This window comes from Eschrichtius robustus, chromosome 17 (assembly GCF_028021215.1).
Source record: "Eschrichtius robustus isolate mEscRob2 chromosome 17, mEscRob2.pri, whole genome shotgun sequence".
Lineage (NCBI taxonomy): Eukaryota > Metazoa > Chordata > Mammalia > Artiodactyla > Eschrichtiidae > Eschrichtius > Eschrichtius robustus.
This window is the reverse complement of record NC_090840.1, coordinates 53,683,388-53,704,189: the sequence shown is the minus strand read 5'-3', so window position 1 is coordinate 53,704,189 and position 20,802 is coordinate 53,683,388. Positions and strand designations below refer to the sequence as shown.

The following is a 20,802-nucleotide window of genomic DNA, read 5'->3' as shown; positions in this document are numbered from 1 at the left end:
AATTGTTCAATAATCTTGAACCACAACTCTTGGATCTTCAAAACTTCAATAATTGTCACTTTTTCCCTGCATCAGTGCTCCCTCCTGGGGAAATACTGTGGATCTTAGAATCCAATGAAACTATTTAAACTCAGAAATATTAAACTCCAATATCTCAAACTGATGACAATCATTATTTCTGCCAGGTGTTTTATAATCTCACTCCCAATTTACTTGATCTCCATTTGATACTTTTTGTTCCTTGGTCCAACCAATTCCTGCCAGTATATAGCACCCTCTTTGCTTTTCTTCCATCCTTCTCATCCTAGACTCTATGATTGATCATCTGAACCCCTCCTATAAAAACACTCAGATTCCCTTCTATACCAAATCTTCCAAACATTCATCAAAACCCTAAAATTGGTTCAATGCCATAATCTGATTCTTCAACATCTAGGCAACTGGGTATTGCTTAAGCAAAGCATACATTCATACAGGTTGGCACATTGCAGATTCATGGTTTCCAACATCTGCCGTGGTGGCATCACCAAAAATCTTTTTACTTATATTTAATCAGTTCCCATCAGTTTTTACCCAACAACTATTTAAACTTTCTCATTTTCAATCAAACATCGTATTCAACCTCTGGGAATCCTCAGGAATTTGTCTCAAAAACAATCATGTAATCTCAATTACAGCAACAACAAAATTGAGGTTATCAAACAAAATTACTTTCAATTTAACATCCTTTAAAAACTTACTTAGTTCCAACTCTCTCATCTGTTTTCCTCCTGTCTCAATGGTAAATAAGAGCTTCTTAATGTTTACAAACTCCATCTGTGTGGTTAGCCCTACCTACTGCTCTAAGACCTTTCCTCCAGTCATCCTCTTTTTTTTCCTGTGTTTTCAACCTATCTTTTTTTCCTAAAGCATTCTTTCCTCCAAGCCTGTCAACACAGGGTATATTTCTTATTCTAAAAGAAAGAAACCTACTCTGGTATCACATACCCCTATCTAATACTTCTCCTCCACACTCTTTTGGTGTATTTATTTTCTTATCTCCCACTCGTGCCTCAGGCCACTGATCACTGCCTTTCTTCCCTCACTACCCTTCCAAAATCATCAGTGGAAGTCACCAATGACTTCTCCCTTGACAAATCAATGGGCAATTTTCATTTATTATTTTTACTGCTGACATTATTTCTTCCTTCTTAAAACTCTCTAATTTTTTAGCTCTATTCTTCTTACTTTTCTCATTCTTCCTTCACTATGTCCTTCAGAAATTTCTCTTCCTTCGTCTACCACTTAAATGTTAATGTTTCCCATGGCAGAGGAAAACTCCTTGGCTCTCATTTCATGGGTAGTCTTTCCGGTTGATTTCACTTTCATTTCTGTGGCTACTTCCCACTAGTAGTAAATTTACTCGCAAATTGCTCTACGTAGACTAAACTACTTCTTTAAGCTTGAAAATTATTTATTTTACTCCTTGCTAGAGGTTTCCTCTTAGCCCTCTCAATAATTCCAAAACTGAACTTGTCTCTCACCTAAACCGATTCCTTTCCTAACAATTCCCCCCATCTTTGTTAAGGTATCACAGGCACCCAGTTACCCAAGCTGTAAGACTAGGAGCGTTTCTTGACTCTTGGTTCCCCCTCAACATCCAAATCCCATTGTTTACCAAGCATTATTGATTTTAATTGATTAACTCTCATCTTCTATCTCTCCATCCACTACCTTACTTAGTTCAGGCCCTCAAAGAGTTTCTGCTGTCCTAGAACAAGGCAAATACCTCGGTATGTGCTTTTCTTTTCACACCCTTTTCTCTCAAATCAACCACCCAGAGAGTCTCTAGAGTAATTATTCTAGAGTGAATAAATGTATTATAGCCATCCCCAAACTAAAACCCTTCAAAGTACCTCTATCACGTACAGTCTTAGACCTAAGTTCCTTAACAGAGTATACAAGGTTATTCATAATCGGGACCATCTCTATCATTCCAGATTCATTTCTTGCTATTCCCTGCCTTGTGGCTAATGCTCCAACAGCACTAAAACACGGTGTTCTATTACTTTAGTAACTTTGCTCATACATTTCTTGAAAATTCCACCAACATCCTACCTTACCTCCCCCTAAATAATTCTAGTTCTTCCTTTAAGATATAGCCTAGTTGTCATCTCCTCCATCACATTTTTATGTAAAAGTTGCCACGTTGTCCACCAGCAATGTCAGTGATTCCTTAATATGCTATGTATAGCTTTAAGTAAAGATAATTACTAGGAGGAAAAGTAGGGTTGGGGGTAAATTTTAAAATATAAAAGATACATTTATTGAAATAAAGGATATATCTTAAAGGGAAATCAATAAAAGGTAACCTGATATCCATTCTAAATATGTTTGTTTAAATGTTGACTGTGTTTTAAAATACACAATGATCAGAGATAATTTTGCACTGGTCAGCATAACCTGTTCAGAAGAAAAAAAGTTTTGATTCTTAGTATTAGTTAAATATTTGTTTCCTGAAGTAATATAAAAGAAGTTTAGCAAACATTATTTAAGCTTCTCTTCATCTGTTCCAAAGAGAAAGCACTCATAATATTTCATTTTACAAACATGAAACAGAGAGACCAATTGTTCTGATTCTTCACATATTGGAGATGCCATGTTGAGTTTACTATATTTATTCCATTCAGAAAATTCCAGATTTCATACAGCCAAACTATGGTCTACTTGGAACTATTAACACATATTTATTCACAGAAAGGGAATTCCCAGACCATGATAGTTAGTGCCACCTTGAAATCTAGACCAGGAAACTGGATACTTAGAAAGTTGGTGCCAATTTCTTTTTATTCTTTCCACAGTCCTCAATAAAGAGGTCACTTTTCCTTTAAATGTTCAGTTATTTTTTCTCGAGTAGGTAGTTAGGGAGAACTTGGGTAATTTAGATCAAAAACCGTTTGGCAAGAGACAGAGATTGATCCACATTTGGACTTTGTCAAATAGGTAAAAGTAGAACAATGTAGCAAGGGAACTGAGGATATTTCTGAGAATGGATTCAATCTCTGGATATGTAAGTAAGTAAAGAAAAGTGGAGTCTAATTGGGAAAGGTAAATGGGTAAAGAGAGTGGAGTTGTCTATTGAGATAAAAGAACCAGTGAGTTAAAAGTAACTCAATGAAAGAATAAGAAAGAACCATGTGTAGTTCTTGTCCGAGAGTGAAGTATTTTGTAATAATTGTAAATGGAAAGTAACCTTTAAAAATTATATAAAATATTAAAATTTTTTTTAAAATTTAAAAGATTTCAAAGGTAGAACAATTTCAAGTGACGATAATATTCAGAGCATGGCCATGGGAGTGACTGAGTGAAGTAGAACTGGGGGTAAAGTTCACTACCTCCAATTTGAGATGGTCAAGGAAGTGAGTGGGTGCTGAATAGATCATTCAGGTGAATGCTAACAGCACTCAGGCTCATGGCAGAAATTGTGATAAAGAGGAAGACTAAAGCCACGTGCATAAAATAGCATAACCAAGAGGTCAACAGATGATATCAATGTGTAAGGGAAATGGGTGATTGTGTTCAGTTGCATTACCTACAAAGGTACAGGGGTTAAACAAGAAGCATGGAATATTACGGTAATAAATAAAGAAGAAGGGATAGGTGACTAGATGAGTTTTTATATTGTCAACAATCCCCAGAATCTCATAGTGGATTGAAGTGGGAGTCAGAGGGACTGAGTAACTCAGAAAGTTAGCAGAGTGAAATAAATGATCAAAGTTACTTTAAAAAAAACAAAGGAAGGAAATATTAAGCTGAATATTCAGTACAGCATTTACTACTTCTTTGGAAGAGGCATATGAATGCAATAGGCAAGGAGCCTATAGGTAGACGCAAGGAGTACAACCAACCATATATTCTGTTCTTGGTTTGGGTAGTAGATTCATAAATGCTTATTTTATTACTATGCTTTGAAACATGTACACATTCTTTTGTATGTGTCAAACTAATAACGATAAAAGATAATATTTTAAAAAGCAATTAAAGACTGCATTCTCACAAAATCTATCCAACTTTTCCAGAGTAGGTATACACTAGACTCACAAATTTGAATCATTTAAGTGACAGCAAATCTTATAGTAAGTTATTTGATAACTTGTTTCCTAAAACTGATTTTTCTAACCTTGTTTTACTTTAATATAAACATCAATGATACTGTGTTTCCTGAATATAAACTAAATTATGGCACAAAAGACAATTCAGATATCTCTCTTTCAAAACAGGCCAGCTAGGCTGAGATTGAGAATTTGAGTAAGTATATGAAATTGATAACCAACCTAGAGCTGATCAAGAACTGGTTCTATCTATGTTGGGTTACTGAAAGAATAAATGATATGAAGCAGACAAGCTACTTATTGATAATTAAGAAAAATACAGAGTATAAAAAACTAATGTGGTTCATGATCTTAATTTACATTTAAATGGAAAGATACCAGTGTAAGAAGAATAAGCCTATAATCAGTAATGTCTGTTTCATGCCACCCACCTTAAGAAAGGTCTTGTCCAATTATAAGGATTATAAAACTGTTTTTTGCCCAATTATAAATTATAAAACTGCTTTTCACATTTTTGTAAGATAAATGTATGATCATTGCAACCAAAAAATAGTCTGAATGTAATATACAGCAATAATAAAAATAAAAGACATTAACCACAGCAAAGTAAAAATTATTTAGTATTGAAGCAAAATAACAGAAAAAGAGACTGAGAAATGTAAAAGAAAATAAAATATAGCAATAACCACTATCATATAATAAACTGGAAGACACTAAATTTCAATTACATTTACTGAAAGACATCACAAAATTTGAATTATTAGGAATTTATTATTGATGATATCTCTATGTTTCCTTCCACATTTGTCTAAATGAATTCAGTCCTTAGGAATTTACCCATTAGTTTCAATTATTTTTTTCTAAGCTCTTTCATTATCAACTCTTAATTAACTAAACTAATAGGATAAAAGTGGTCACACATAACCCAAATCACTTTGAAACCATAGTCAGAGTGAGTACAGCACATAATTCCTTATCTATACAGCTGAATCCACAACCACATTATCATTGCCGTTCTTTTCTCTGCCTACCGGGCCTAAAAATGTTGTCACTGAATTGGCTCAAATCCCTAAAGCTACGTTTAGCCTTGAGAAACTGCAAGCTTTACAGACCTTCTTTCCCCACTCGATTTCCTTCTAGGATTAACTGGAAAGCTAATCCTCCTTTCTGTTAAATGCCAGGTAATTTATATTTCCCTTCAGTACAAGGAGAATGGTGCTAGACTAGAAATACCGGGTCTGGGTAGACAGACCCAGTATTCTCCAGGGATCTGGGTTCATCTACTATGAACAATGAGTAGATCACAGCCACCTTTGACAAGGTAACCATAAACCTGAGTTTACCCTCATAAACCTCAGTCCAACCTAAGCACTTTCAAGGACTGACTGCGGAGGGAGGTGGGGGAAGTGGGTTGTTAAGATATGTACCAATCAACTAGTGCTGCCTAAATATCTAATTATCAACTAGTGCTGCAGAGGAAGGCGAGCTGTCAAATGCGATTAATTTTTAATAATACTGCTATTCTACTTTTGTACCTAATAAGAGTCAAATGTAATTTCTGGTGAGTTAAACTTTTAGAATCATCAAAGAGATGATCCTAGCCCATTAGGGGAAGCTATATTTTTGACATCCTAATACAATTAAAGTGTTTATATATGCTTTATTTTCTACTACTTTATAAGGATAATACTTCTATATTTCATCAATAACCACATATGTATATATAAAAAACAAAAATAGAAGTGAGTTATATCATATCAATAGACAGGCACATGCAATTCTACGAACAGACTCAATTGTAAGAAAAATATACCTGCCATCCCTGTGATGATGTTCAATGGTCTGACTGTATCTGGAGCGAGGTAGAGTAAGAAAATGACTGCAAGCATGGTAGAAACAAGAATATAAATGAGACTCAGGAAAGAAATGAGAAAGTATATTTTAATTTTTAAAAGTGAGATTCAAAAAAGATAAGCAGAAAGTAAGCAAAGCAAATGAAAACTGTTACTGGAAAGCTTGCTCCTTCCTCCCAATGTCCATTGTAATATGGCAGTGCTAAAGGTTAAAATATTCTAAATATTCTAAAACAAAACACAAGAAAATGTAACAAATTGAGATTAAACAAATAATATTTCAAAATAAAATCTTATCAATTATTACTCAAACATCTTTAGCACCATCTATAAAATGTTATACAATATAGATGCTTTGTCATTTTTTAGGAGGAAAGGTAGAAAGAGAAAAATAATAAAATAACCAGAAAGCTTAAGAAGAAAATAATAAAAGAGGTAATTTCTAATACTTATCACACTTAGGAGATTTTATAAGGTAGCTATTTCTTTTTCAATCATTACTAATTAAAAGTAACTAAAAGAGTTTATAAAATTCCATTTAGTTAGGAGCAAACTGATTCAAATTCCTTTATTTGAATACTAATTTTATTTTGTACATGTATTAGATGCTATCCATTTTCCATTCACTATGTTTATTATATGTTTATTACATGCTATTGGCTCTGCTACACTTCATGCCTCATGACTACCATAAGCCATCAAAGTAGCACATTGACCTTTTTACCCTTCTGTAGCTGATTCTCTTCTTCCTATAGCACTGATCTAAAATTTTTCTATTCTTTTAAGTCTTTCATGTCAAAACACTTAATTTTGGCAGATGATCATTATGTTTCAGTAAAAAATGGAAACCAATCTTGGTCTCTCTCAGCACCTCTAAATATAGAGTACATATATATTTATATCTCCACTTGTCCTCTTTTGCAACAAACGAAGAGGCAATTCCTCTACTTGTAATCCTACTTCCCACATGACCTTGCTTCATTCATTTTTGTCTCATGCCTTCCCTTCCACAACTGCACTTAATCCTAAAAATAAAACATCACTAACCTTGCCTTCCTCTGACTTTTTTTTCATCATAAAACATCTTAGACATATCTACAATTCTTGCTACCACTTTCTCACGTCTCATGCTTAAAGCTTATTGTGATCTGATTTCTGTCTCTACCATTCTCTTGAAGCTGTGAATATTATCTGTGAAATTCTAAAAAATCCTTTAATTTCCTCTTGATCTTCATCACACTCCACTTATCTATGGTTTTAGACAATGATTTTCAATCTCTATTTCTTGACACTCTCTTGGTTTCTGAAACACTATTCTCTCTGGCTATTAGAAATTTAGAATGGATAACCAACAAGGTCCTATTGTATAGCCCACAGAACTATATTCAATATCCTGTGATAAACCATAATGGAAAAGAATATTAAAAAATGTCTATATGTGTATAACTGAGTCATTTTGCTGCACAGCAGAGATTGGCACGACATTGTAAATCAACTATACTTCAATGAAAAAAAATAGTGTTTATATAACACTTAACTATGTGCCACATACTCCATTAAAGCTTTGTCTATATCTCATTTACTTCTCGTAACAACTCTTTGAGATAGGGTCTAGTATTTCCACAGACAGAGAAACTAGGCTGTGAGTGCTTGCGCACAACCATAAAGTAAGTAACAGGACTGGTTTCAAACTCGGGGCTTTCTTCAGCCAAAATTCAGGCTCTTAACATGTATGTACACATTGGTCTGGTCTCTGCCTATTAAGTGCTTCTTTATCCATTTCACTTACTGATTCCCTTTCTTTTTATTCCTCAGAGACAGTGGTTTCCCAAGATTTGTTCCTCGACCTTCTTTATACTCCAACACCTTCTTTCTGGATAATATTATTTGTTTTTATAGTGTAAATTCTCACTTTGGTTTAGCCTTGATTTGTCTTTGGGTTTCACATTTCCAGCGGCTTCCTGGGATCTCCACATGGCTGCTTGAGTGTCATGTAGGCATTTTAGAAAAACACATGTTAATTCTGAGATGAGCAAGACATTGGCCTATTTGGACATCTGGTGCTACATTTGTGAAATAAGGGGGCTGGAGCTGTAGTTTTCCAACTTTCTTTTTGAGTGGAAGACCAGTTGTTTTTGCAAACAAAATTTTATGTAAAACCAATATTTAGGAATTCAATAAAATCAAAATGGCGCTGCTACAGAGGGAGTAAGAAGCTTAGACCCTACCCATTTGGCTTCATCCTTACCTACAACAGTAATTCTTCACGGACCTCTTTAGAACATAGAACCCTATCATCTCTAAAGGCCCTTCTAGTTTCATACATAACTCTTTAATCCCCCTTTGGAATTTAATATAATACTTCAGCTATTCCTTTTCTTTTAATTCCACTTTCAACTAAGGATTTAAATATTTACTTAATAAACCAAGCTTTAAAAGCTCAAAATTTAACTCTTCCATTTTCCTTATTTTCCACATTCAATTGATTTACAAACATTGCTCATTCTAATGCCTAAATAACTCAGATTTATTCCTTCTTTTCCTTTTCTTCTGCCACTACTTTAAATCAGGCTTACCATGTCCACTGAAATAACCTTCTATTAGGTCTCCTTTCCTTCAGAATCCAACCCTCTCCTGGCCCACTCTGTCTATGGAAGTATATTTACAAAGTATGCTTCTGATCATGTAGGCACATTGCTCCAAATCCTTCAGTGGCTTCCCATATCAAAAAACAAGTATATATTCTTTAAAATGGTACACAAATTAAGTTGTAAGCTACATTCAATCTTCATCTCCTATTACTTCCCTTTTCCCATACCACAACTTTTTATCTAGGTACAATAGACTACCTAAGATTCTCTAAATATATCCCATACTCTCCTGACTTCCAGACTCTGTTCATGCTCATCACTCATCCAAGAATGCCCATCATACTCCCTGTCTCCACTTCATTGACTTTCCAAATTCTTCTCATTTTTAAAGTGCAACTTCTCTTTGAAGGTCTTTCCAATAGATCCAAGCAAGTAATTTTCTCTCCAATCTGCTCCAACACTACTATGCTTAGGCCTCCTAGTCTTCTACATTTTACAACTAGTTAGTATATTGTATAATTAGTTGGTATGAATTACTTAGTATAATCAGTTGGATCATCTGTTTATCTAGACCAGGAGGAAGCCTATTTTAAATCTTTGTGCATAATGTGTGACCCACTCAATAAATATATTTTGGGTTGAATTAAAAAGTATAATACAATTACACTGTTTTCATGGTCAACCTACTGTCCAAAGAGAGCAGTCGTTCACATAATCACAGAAACATTCTAGAACTGTAAACAAAAAATTACAAACCTATGTAGTATAAGAAAATAAGGAAAACGGTATCAAAAAGAGACTTTCCTGGCTTTACAAAGAGGAGAAAGAAAATCCAACAGTAGTGATGTTGGGATTTATTGCACTAAAAAGGAATCAACTGTCTCTGAAAATTACTTAAGAGTAACAAAAATGTGTAAAATTCAAAGCTTGTTAAAATTTTCATATTCATAGAACATATATATCATCATCCAATTTCTAATATTTTCCTTGGGGAGGCTTATAATTAATTTTGTCTCTATAACGCGAAAGAAAACATTATACAGGAATCACCTTCATCAAGCAACAGTTTGCTTTATTTCCCTTTTTGTGATGGTTAATTTTGTGTCAACTTAATTGGCCAAGGGGTGTCCACATTAAACATTATTTCTGGGTACGTATGTGAAGGTGTCTCAGGATGAGATTCTCATTTGAATCAGTGGAATCAGTAGATTTCCCTCTTCATTGTGGGTGGACATCAGGCAATCTGGTGAGAGCTTGAGTAGAACAAAAGTAAGAAGAAGGAGGAATTTTTCCCTTTTTTCCTGCCTCATTTTTGAGCTAGACATCTCATAACTCTCTGGTCCTCTGACTGAGATTTATACCATCAGCTCTCAGGTTCTCTGGCTTTTGGACTTGGACTGAATTATACCACCATTTCATGGGTCTCCACCTTGCAGACAGCAGATGGTAGAACTTTTCAGCCTCCATATTCGTGTGAGCCAATTCCTCATAATAAATCCCTCTCCCTCTCTCTGTCCAACCTACTAGTTCTGTTTCTCTGGAGAACCCTGACTATATACTTTTCTATAGATGTGTTATACCTCTTAACCTAATCTGGTCATGATCCCCCTTGAGATGGAGTGAAAAGTATAAAGACGCATCTATGAACATTACACAAATTAACCATACTGTTTTAGTAAGTCCCCTAAAATCCACTTAACATACAGAAGTCCTTTGCTGCATCCAATTAGTACAACTTAAAAACATTTTATTTACACTTCTCTATTAAAGTATGCTTACTTTTCTCCCCAAATTAACAGATATTATAAAATCTAAGCAATAAATACTGTCATGAATATACATAATGAGTTACACAAAGTTGTTATATTACAAAATGCATTTAATCCAATTTGTTTGAAATTTTTAAAAAATTTAGCAGAGCTGTAATTCACTGTAAAAGAATAAAATAGAAAACTAAAAAAGTGACTAAATTGTAAAAAGAGAAAAAAATGAAGTAACAGATTCTCAAATCATGAGAAAAAAATATCACTATTCAAAGAACTGAACAAGATTACTGATCCAATTACCTGACACACTCTGATTCTTACTAAGAAATATAATCTTTGAAGACAAAAGAAAATTATATTTATAATGAATTATCCTTCTATATATTTCATTAGCCTGAATGTTCCCTTTTAGGACTAGCAGATACATAAAAAGGACTGCAAAAGGAGAAAAAAATCTTATTCTTAAGTAACCTGTAGATTTTGAAAGCTAAGTTTCCAACAATCTCAACCTAATACCAAACTTTCTGCTCTGTCTTTGATATTGTTACTGTTTTGCTACCTTATAGTTCCTAAAATATACTATGATTTAAATAAGCTAAAATATATTCCTGAAATATAATGAATAAAAAGTTGTATTATTTTTGTACGATGAATTCTTTTTTCATTTACTTTCTCTATATTTTCAAACTTTCAGAGATGTATTTCTCTCATAGTTTATAACTGAAAGGACCACAAAAAGACTATAAATAGTTATAGGTATATTTGGCACTTTCTGGTAGCTGGTTGCCTGATAAAGAGTAGAGAAATAGCGCGTGTGTGACGTATTTCAGAGATCCATATAACAGGGCATTTTTCTTTTTAGAATATAACTGCATTCATTGAATGCACAGAAGAAAAAAGTTTATGAAGTAATATATCTTCTGCCAGTGTTATGTTTTTTTTTCTTATTATGCTAAAAGTATACTCTATGGAATTAAATGCAACCAATATATTTTGGTCTCTAGGATAGACATAAAAATGTGTACTGTAAGATATCTCTGACATGTTACAGAAATAGTATCTAGTACTCTACACTTATTCTAATAGTAAATTAACTCCTGTAAACAAATAAGCTCTTGAAATGATTTCTAATACTAAAGTCACATGGTTTGCCCCAGAAAAATGATGTTCCTTGTTGTAGTAGTTACCAGGATTTACCAGAGAAACAATGATACAAAAAGTATGGGCGATGAAAAGGAAGATGAAAGATGTCCATTACAATTAATCATTTTTAGTTAATATCCTTGTATCCAAGTTTCTGAATTACTTGTAATGAACCTACTTTCTTTTCAAAACACAATAGAAATTTGACTCATGAAAATAAAGTGAGATGTGCAGAGAAAGATCCAATCAAAATTTTATATATAATTCTTTTTTATGTTACCTATAAGAAAAGGATATTGTTACACCCTTAAGTTTAACCAGGTTCTACAAATTAACGTCAAATAGCATCATTTCTCACCCAATATAGCCAATGTAAAAGCCATTATCTTCATTCACAACTTTCCAATATGTTCCCAAGTCCTTCATCCTTCGTACTGGGTCTTTCTGATGTACATGTGTATTCTGCCTCTGTGTCTTTGCTTTTGCTCTTGCCTGAATAAACATGCCCATTTTTTCAAGGTCCAACTCATGTCCTACATTCTCTACAAACGTCTTTAAAAAACACCTGAATTGACTGATTTCTCTTTTCTCTGCTTAATTGATAAGCACATTAAAATGTAAATTATTTGTAAGCCAAAAATCCTTTTAAAATGTTAAGAGTAAGGCACCTTTTTTGAGTACCATGCAACTGGAGGCACTATGTCACTTAATCTACCCAACAACCCTATAAAGTTGGTACTAATATTCTAATTTTATACATAAGGAAATCAAGTGTAAAAGAGATTAGTTTTCACAAAGATACACAGCTAGCAAGTGGCAAAAAGCTTAAATTCAAGCCCAATGCCATTTGGTTCCAAATCCTATGAAAAAAGTACATTCCATGAAATACTATTAAGGTCAGTGTGTCAATTCTTACTGACAAGAAAGGTTAATGCACCACTCAAAATATCTAAATTTTACCTACTCTCTCAAAGGAAATTCTCTTTTAGGCTTTTTAATCAACAATATTATTGACTGACTCTATAAAATGCTGTTCATGAAAGTTCACTGTAAGAGGTCTAAAGTATTCTTACCTTCTAAATAGTACATAAAAATTACAATGCTTTCACATGCATTCTATTATAGAAAATCTTAAAGAATATTAGGATAAAACAGAAATTAAGAACCCATTGTTTCATAATGTGATAGACTACCCACGTGAATAATACTGTATTTTTATTTTTGATTCTTCATGTTAATGAATAATGATTACAAAAATAACTCAAAATATATTAGAAATGGTTTTACAGTCCTATTTAAAAGAAATTCTATTTCACTTATTTCAAAAAGGATTTGAAACAGCTCACAATTAAGAGCAATTATGATCTGGTAACGTACAACACAAAAGTAATGAAACCACATGGATCATCTTTCCCCAAAACTTCGGAATTACTTGAACATTTTTGCTAAACTAAAAGATTCATAAAGTTATAAAGTAAACAAGAAAATATGACATTTCAATTATGACTAATTCAAATACTAACTAATACCAAGGATTTAATAGCATTTTTCTGGTCACGAACCTTAGGGCTATATGTCTTAAAATATTGATAAAATATTATGCATTTGATATGATAGTGACGATTTTTGTTTGTAAGTATAATTCTGGAGGTTAATTTTATTCTATTCTTCTCTGCAAGATTTAGACCATACCGTATTATCTTCAGAGAAAATATCAAGTCCATTTTATATAAACTTGGAAGATTTAAAGCCATTTCAGACTTTTCTCCCTCATCATTTGCTTAACAAACCTTCAATGAACAAGGAGTTTATGAATCATTACAGAAATAATTTCCAAAAATTACTGAATTTCTGTTAGGTAACAAAAAACTCATTTATCCACCCTAATATGACTCCTTCCTAATCACACTAACGTATTCACTATTATTGTACTTGATAAGCATCAGTTTCTATAGGTAGCATGCCTATAATTACCCCTAAAGACACAGACCACTATGAAAAAGTCAAATAAATGAAAAAGAAATAAAACACTACATTAACTTTCATTCAACACTAAGAAAGATATTAATTTAATAATTTCCTATTTCTTCTTAGATCTCAGACACAAAAGCCAACACTTGCTTGACACTATTAAAGACTAAGATATTCCCTATCTTTTCTTTTGTAAAAGTGTACTCCAACACAATGAAATTATAAGCATGAACTGAGTATAACCCTAGACTTAGGTAAAACAATTAAATATATAAATATTGACAGCAAATTTTCATATCAATTGATTGAAAACCCCCAAGTGTTTTTACTAAAATTAGTTTAGGATGCATACAAAGAGACTTCTGAGTTCACGTGTTATTTCATCATAATAGTCTCTGAATAGTAATTTAAGCTTTCTATCCTAATCCTTATCTTAAATCCTTTTAATAGTTTTGGGGAAATATCATAGCATTTTCTATTTTATATGTAACCAAACCATGAATTAGAGGGTTAACCAATTTGCTTAACTTAAAAAAATTAGTAGTAATTAACGTATGTATTGAAACATACCATATTACCTCTAAGTATATCACATTTAACAGAGCAAATTCAGAGAAGTCTCTCAAGTACAGCAGCTGACAAGCATGATTCTTTAAGTTGCTTAAAAGGTTTACTGAAAGCCATGAGGAAAAACCTCTTCGTGAATCAGTTTTTGTGTCTGTTTCCTAAACAAACCAGACTTGTCTTAACACTTTTATATAAAAAAAGTCACACTTATTTCCCTGATGAATGTAAAAGACTTTAAATCTATTGTCTCATGAAAGTATTTTTCTATATGATAATTGGTTATGATAAGGTAAAAATAATAAAACATCTTATTTTCCTTATGATTATCATTATAACCTCATGTGCAAATTCACTAACTTAACTGGTTTGATTTAACAAAGTACCAAAATTGAAAGAGCAAAATGAATTTTTTTTCTTACCAAACAAAAGGTTATTTTTGTTTTTTAAATTTTTTTTAATGATGTGGCAATCAAAAGAATCAATGTAGGTATTGTAAAGGAAGCATATGGTTTTAGAAACTAAGATAAGAAATACCCAAGTTCAGGATGAAAATATTTTATGGTAGTACCTTCTTCCTGAAGGCAGCAATTATAATAAGCTCTAATAGTATTTGATCATATTTACCTGTCTCTATCTGGAGAATAATGGTCATCCATGACACGATGTCTATCCGTTCGGCTAATTGTATTATAATGTCCCGTAGTAGAGCGTGTCCCTCGAAGTCCCTGTTCCACATTCCGACTGAAATAGCAAGATCCATTAAATATCTTAATAGACCATAGTCACATATTATACTAAGAAACAAAGTTTATTAATAAAGATAGTAGAAAAAGACAAAAATCACTGTAATGTCAAGTCCAAGGTTTTTGTTTTGTTTTAACTAATAGGAGATTGCTGCTATAACAGAGGTATAACATAAAAGTAAGCTAATATCAATGGGGATGGAGATAAGGATTATCAAAACTATTAATGGATGACTCCCAGGTGTATAGTAGTGATAACGAGATATGTAACACAGGAAGAGGAATAGATTTGTATGGAGAAAATGAGTTCAGCATGTTGCTTATAGACAATATATTGGTGGATCTTACTTTAGGGATATTAATTGTTATTTCTTTTAAAATCTAACTGATGTCTTTAGAATTGATTAATGACTATTTTTTTAAGCTGCCATTCTTGGCCTGGATTGTCTACTTATATACTTCTTTTTCATGATGGAATAAACCTTTTACATAAGCTCCTGTTATTACGGGCTTTCTGTTATGTGCAGGTGAATCTAATCTAAAACCCATGCCAATTTTCTATTGGCATGTTCAAATATTTTTTCCCTGGTAAAAGTCAAGTATTTTTTTTTTTTTTTTTAACAAGGAAGGACTTAATTTATTAAAGCTACAAATTCAAAATCTCTTTCTCTCTTGCACTTTAAATTTCAGATTACAAATCTTATTACTCTACTGATAGGCCTACCACATTTAAACAATTACTTTTCAGAAGGCTTTTAATAATTTTAGTCCCATTTACAAATTTAGTTAACATCTTCAAACATTTTAAACTATGTTTGTTAACATATTAGATTTTCTCTTCAATTAATTGTCTAAATTAACACTTTTAAAGTCCTTAATATCCTTATAAATTGTTAAATTTATAAATATAATAAAACTTTTTTCTTAAATAGTCCAATACCATGTACAAAATTAAGATTACAATTTAAAATTCTAAGTCTAAATGCCTAAAACTAATCAATTACTCATTTAAAATAAGTGTTATAAGGCTGTCATTCTAAGAGTTCAACTATCCTTAAACATTGCAAGTATATAAAATGTGAAATTATGCACATATTTCCTGTTAGGAAACACATTACTTCCACGGTTCTTACTCCATTAAACCTTTCTGTACTTAACTGGATTGATCAGAGTTTTCCACTAAGCATAAGACCTGGAGTTGCAGATTTTCCAAGCAATTCTTCCCACTGCCCGTGCATTCCTTTTTAGTCTTCTCATGATTGTTCTTAATTGTATAGCTCCATCAAATTTTTTTTTTCCAATTTCTTAAATTATCAATATCTATATCATTCATGAGTATAATTAGTTGGGTCTAACTAGATCTGCTCAATATACATATGAGACTGGAAGTTGGATCTTCTTTATAACTGTAACTATAAAATTATATATAGGTCATCTTAAGTTACAAAGTAGCCCATATTTCATCTTACTCTCATTATATAGGCTATTGATAGCAGGTATATTTTTCCCTAAGTAACTTTTTTCTACAAGAATTTATTATCTTTGAAAATTTCCAATAATATTTTATGATAAATAGGCTTATAATATCATCTTACAAATAAAATGTTATGCTGTCTTACCTCTGTGGAGGAGGGACACTGGGTGACCAAGATCTAGTCCTTCCTATAACATCTACTCGGTGAGGAGACCCTGATGGTGAACAATAGTTTGATGACATTACTTGTTCTGGCACTGACAATGTTGAGCTTTGAAGATCTCGACCATTGTGTCGATAATCTAAAGGTGGAAATATTAAGATTATAGTTATCTATACACTAAGATCTTTTGTATTTTGTATTTCACTGAAAAAACATAAAATGTTAGTGAAGTTGAAAAGCTCTGAATATACTAAATGTAAAGCATAATGAATAAAGCATAATACTAAGATAAAATAATATCTTATAAACACTTACACTGAAAAGGAAAGACAAATATTCAAATATTTAGAGAGCTACTATGTCCAAGGCCCTATGCTCGGTAGAGTAAAACTTTTTTACACAGTTAATAATATTCAGTAAAAGATTCAAGTTTATTCTAAAAACATTTTCATCTCTTCATTGACCTAGAAGAGCTTCAAATAGTTCTCAACAATTATAAAGGAGGGAGGCTCCAATAAAGATGTTAAAAAACAAAAAAAAAAGTGGGAGGGGATATGGGGATATATGTATGCATATGGCTGATTCACTTTGTTGTACAACAGAAACTAACACAGTATTGTGAATCAATTATACTCCAATAAAGATCTATTTTAAAAAATAAAATAAATAAATAAATGATTAACTTGACAAAAAGTTTCTAATTTCTATAGTCTATAGTTATTTCTTTAAGAAATAAACAATATTAGAAAGCACTCTGAATACCATTTGAAGTAAATATGTAAATTCTGACAGATTCCAAGTATTTGAAGTTATCTCCATATCCTTTTTATAAACATCAAAATCAGGACTATGGTATTGTAGTTTTTGAAATGTTATCTTTCAAATGCATTATTAAAATATGGTATATGATGAAAAAACCATGTCTCAAAAATTACACTGGATTTCAAAATAGCAACATATAGGATATTACAGCAGTCTTTTTTCCTCAATGGATTATTAAATGATTCACTATATAGTAAAAAAATTGATAACAACATTGAGACAAGAAACGATGATGTTTCATGGTGGTAAAAAGTAATGAACCCAGGGTAAACACTTTGAGTTGTGTAGGTTTGCAAAATACTATTCTGTAACAACAAAAATTTTTCCAGAGAGTATTAACCAAAATAATGAATGATTCCTGAAAAGGTTTTTTCAAAAGATACAGTTCCTTTAATAGAATGGAAAAATAATAACATGATCATTTTTTTGTCATCCTGGAAATAGAAAATAAAAGAACTGAGATATGCCAAAAATGGCATCAAGATAAAGAGCTTTAATGACCTGAAGGAAAATATTTTGGGTGAAAAAAATCTGATGTGGCTAGATATTTAATAAAGAGAAGAAGTTGAAAAGTCAATTAACGGACTAGAACACAAGCAGGAAAAAACTGCTAATGATCTCCAAGCAAGAGATCATGAGAAATATGACTTTATTAAGGTTTAATTCACAAACCATAAAACACAAAAAATATTTTTGCAGTCTTAGTGAATTAATATATTGTTAACCCTTAGTGCAAAAAATAAAGGCTAAAAGATAGTCATTGGGTTTTTTAAAAGTAGTACACTGGTAGCATGCAAACTGACTCATATTCTATCAAAAACTGTCCAACAGAAACTATCAGTCACTGATGCAACTGCAGCACGTCTTACATACAATAAAATATATTTTGTTCATGATAAAATTGGTTATGCTTATGAAATTTGCTAAGCTAATTAACCTTCAAGAAGAAGAGAATCAAACATTTTTATAATATTTTGAGTATAATATATATAAAAATTTTGCCAGAATTTATTAAAAATAGCTACTTACCTAAAATATCAAATCATCAGATAAATTTCTAAACATAAATGAGTCAATATTTTAAACTACAATACCATAATTTCAGAATGTAGCTGTACCTGATACTAATCCACATAACAACAATGAAAAAAATTTCAAAAAAGTGGATTCAAATATTTGACATACTTGGGTATGTTAGTGATATTAAAAAGATTTTTTTCACACTGTTAGTGAAGTATAAAGAAGTTTCAGTTACATAACTTCTCAAATTTATTGTGAAATCCTTATTACTTAGTAGTTTAAAAATAGAAAATTGGTAAGTATTACTTATGAGACATCTTTCAATAGAATATTCAATCTAAGAACTGGTACAGGTATTCCAGCAACTAGAATTATTCAGTTTAAACTGCCATAGGCTGTTTGTGGGGAGGGGGTATAAAGAGGTAAGTCCTTTGTACCTCATTATATTTATCTATCTATTTACATATTTACTGGTAAATAATGATGAGTTACACTTCCTTATTATTACTATAAAATAATTCTGAAATTCTTACCCGATACTACACCAATTCCATCATCACAGTCATAGTCAGAGACTTCACTATCACTTATTCTCTTTGACCCTATGAAGCAAACAATAGCAATAATTAAAATTGCTGATCATTTAAGGAAAAAACCCCTCACCAACCTGAAAAACAAATGAAAGGAATTTGAATGGAATACTTGAGAATAAAAAAGAGAGAAGAAAAGTCATTATGACGTCACAAACACCTGTTTTTACATATATTTCATTATGTGAGGATATTATTTTTGAAATGTATAAGATAAAGTTCCTAAAAGGATTAAAGCTTGAACTAATATTAAATATTAAATAATACATGTTAGTGATTTGATGCTGATTGATAAAATCTATTGGACAAAAAGCCGAGTCATGGACTTCCCTGGTGGCGCAGTGGTTGAGAGTCTGCCTGCTAATGCAGGGGACACGGGTTCGAGCCCTGGTCTGGGGGGATCCCACATGCCGCGGAGCAACTAGGCCCGTGAGCCACAACTACTGAGCCTGCGCGTCAGGAGCCTGTGCTCCGCAACAAGAGAGGCCACGACAGTGAGAGGCCCGCGCACCGCGATGAAGAGTGGCCCCCGCTCGCCTCAACTAGAGAAAGCCCTCGCACAGAAATGAAGACCCAACACAGCCATAAATAAATAAATAAATAAAAATTTAAAAAAAAAAAAAAAAAAAAAAAAAAAAAAGCCGAGTCAAAAATAGCTCAATCAGGTCAGTTTTAGATGCTTGTAGACAAAGGCATTTAAATCTAGTAAACTTCAAAATACAAACAATGTTATATTCAAAGACATTCATGTGTCTTTTTCTAATATGCATGACTAATGAATTAAATATACCCAATTCTTTAATCTTTATTCTTCACACTCATGGAGAGGAAGCATAATTTAAGACATCTTAAATGTCCTTCCCTTACTATTACTTTAGTTGTTTTCTGTTGCTCTGAGAAAAATACGAGAAATAAATCATCCACAAACTGACTTACACATTGTGAACTGTTATGTTTTCTAAGAAACAACATAAGACAGAACAATAATAATTACTATTATTCAAGAGCCCTGTGTGTGTTTTCCTTACAACACAAATCTATAACAAAACTTTAAAACGTTAATCATGCTATGGCAAAAATAACATTAAATTGAATTAAGTAGAGCTTTGATGGCTAAAGCAGACTGTCTTCACACTTAATGATGACATATATCACATATATAAATAAACATGTTATAATTTGTTTTTTAATCTATCTTTTCTCCTACATGTGTCTCAGGAATAGGTACACCTTACATAAGAGAATCTTTTATTAAAGCATTTTTCCCTTCTTTGGTATCAGAAAATATTTAATGATAAATGAAGACAGTGTTGCTATTTCAAAAGAGAACTTGTTTTGTCCGTCTACTTACATAATACATTACTCATTACATAGACTAAATTCTGTTATCAGAAAATAAATACTTTCCTGTAAGGTTTATAAAACACTGAAAGCTCATGTTGCGTAAAATAGCAATAATTAAAACGTTCTAGGAATGCCCTCCAACATTTGCAACCTCTCCTTAGAAATACTCTCTCTATATTTTGTTTGTTGTAATCCCTGCCCTCTTGGGAGAGGGAGAGTCTTTCTTTTTTGCCGGGAACTGCAGTTCTTGTTTTTCTCCTTTTAATGTTTAGGTAGAAGATACCTATCTTTTTTGGTCATGTCGTCCCACTGAGTGTACTCACTACTGTTTTCCTTCCAAATCCATATGTCATAAAGTTTTGGACCCAATTGAATCTGAGGCTCTTATAGCACCCATTAATATGGAAACTACAGTTATCTGACAACATCCCAACAGAATGCTCACAAAAGGATTTATAGAATTAGGACATACATTCTAAATGAACTTGGGAGAAAGGAGGGATAACACAGATGAGGCTATTGAGGAGAGACTTAAGAAAAATTGCTCAGCTTGTAACAAGATTTTACCTTGTAAATGATCAAGGACAAAGCAATGATTAGTTTAATGTGCCAGGTACAGTACAGAGCATAAAGATTACGTGCTTTTTGTATTGGTCAAGGATCA

At 32.2% G+C, this 20,802-nt stretch overlaps 1 protein-coding gene across 38 annotated transcripts in view; it reads right to left on the bottom strand.

The window, feature by feature from the left end:
- RIMS2 (regulating synaptic membrane exocytosis 2) overlaps window positions 1–20,802 on the bottom strand; it is a 607,795-nt gene that overhangs the window by 200,820 nt on the left and 386,173 nt on the right. For 24 of the 38 annotated variants that reach the window (XM_068525902.1, XM_068525911.1, XM_068525907.1 and 21 more), the window contains 3 exons: window positions 18,738–18,806; window positions 16,345–16,501; window positions 14,607–14,723 (listed from right to left, as the gene is read on the bottom strand). In XM_068525902.1, the coding sequence (XP_068382003.1) occupies window positions 14,607–14,723; window positions 16,345–16,501; window positions 18,738–18,806 (343 nt within the window). Of the gene's footprint in view, window positions 1–5,904; window positions 5,971–14,606; window positions 14,724–16,344; window positions 16,502–18,737; window positions 18,807–20,802 lie in introns of all 38 variants that reach the window. The other 14 variants (XM_068525897.1, XM_068525903.1, XM_068525912.1 and 11 more) reach the window with 1 other exon arrangement.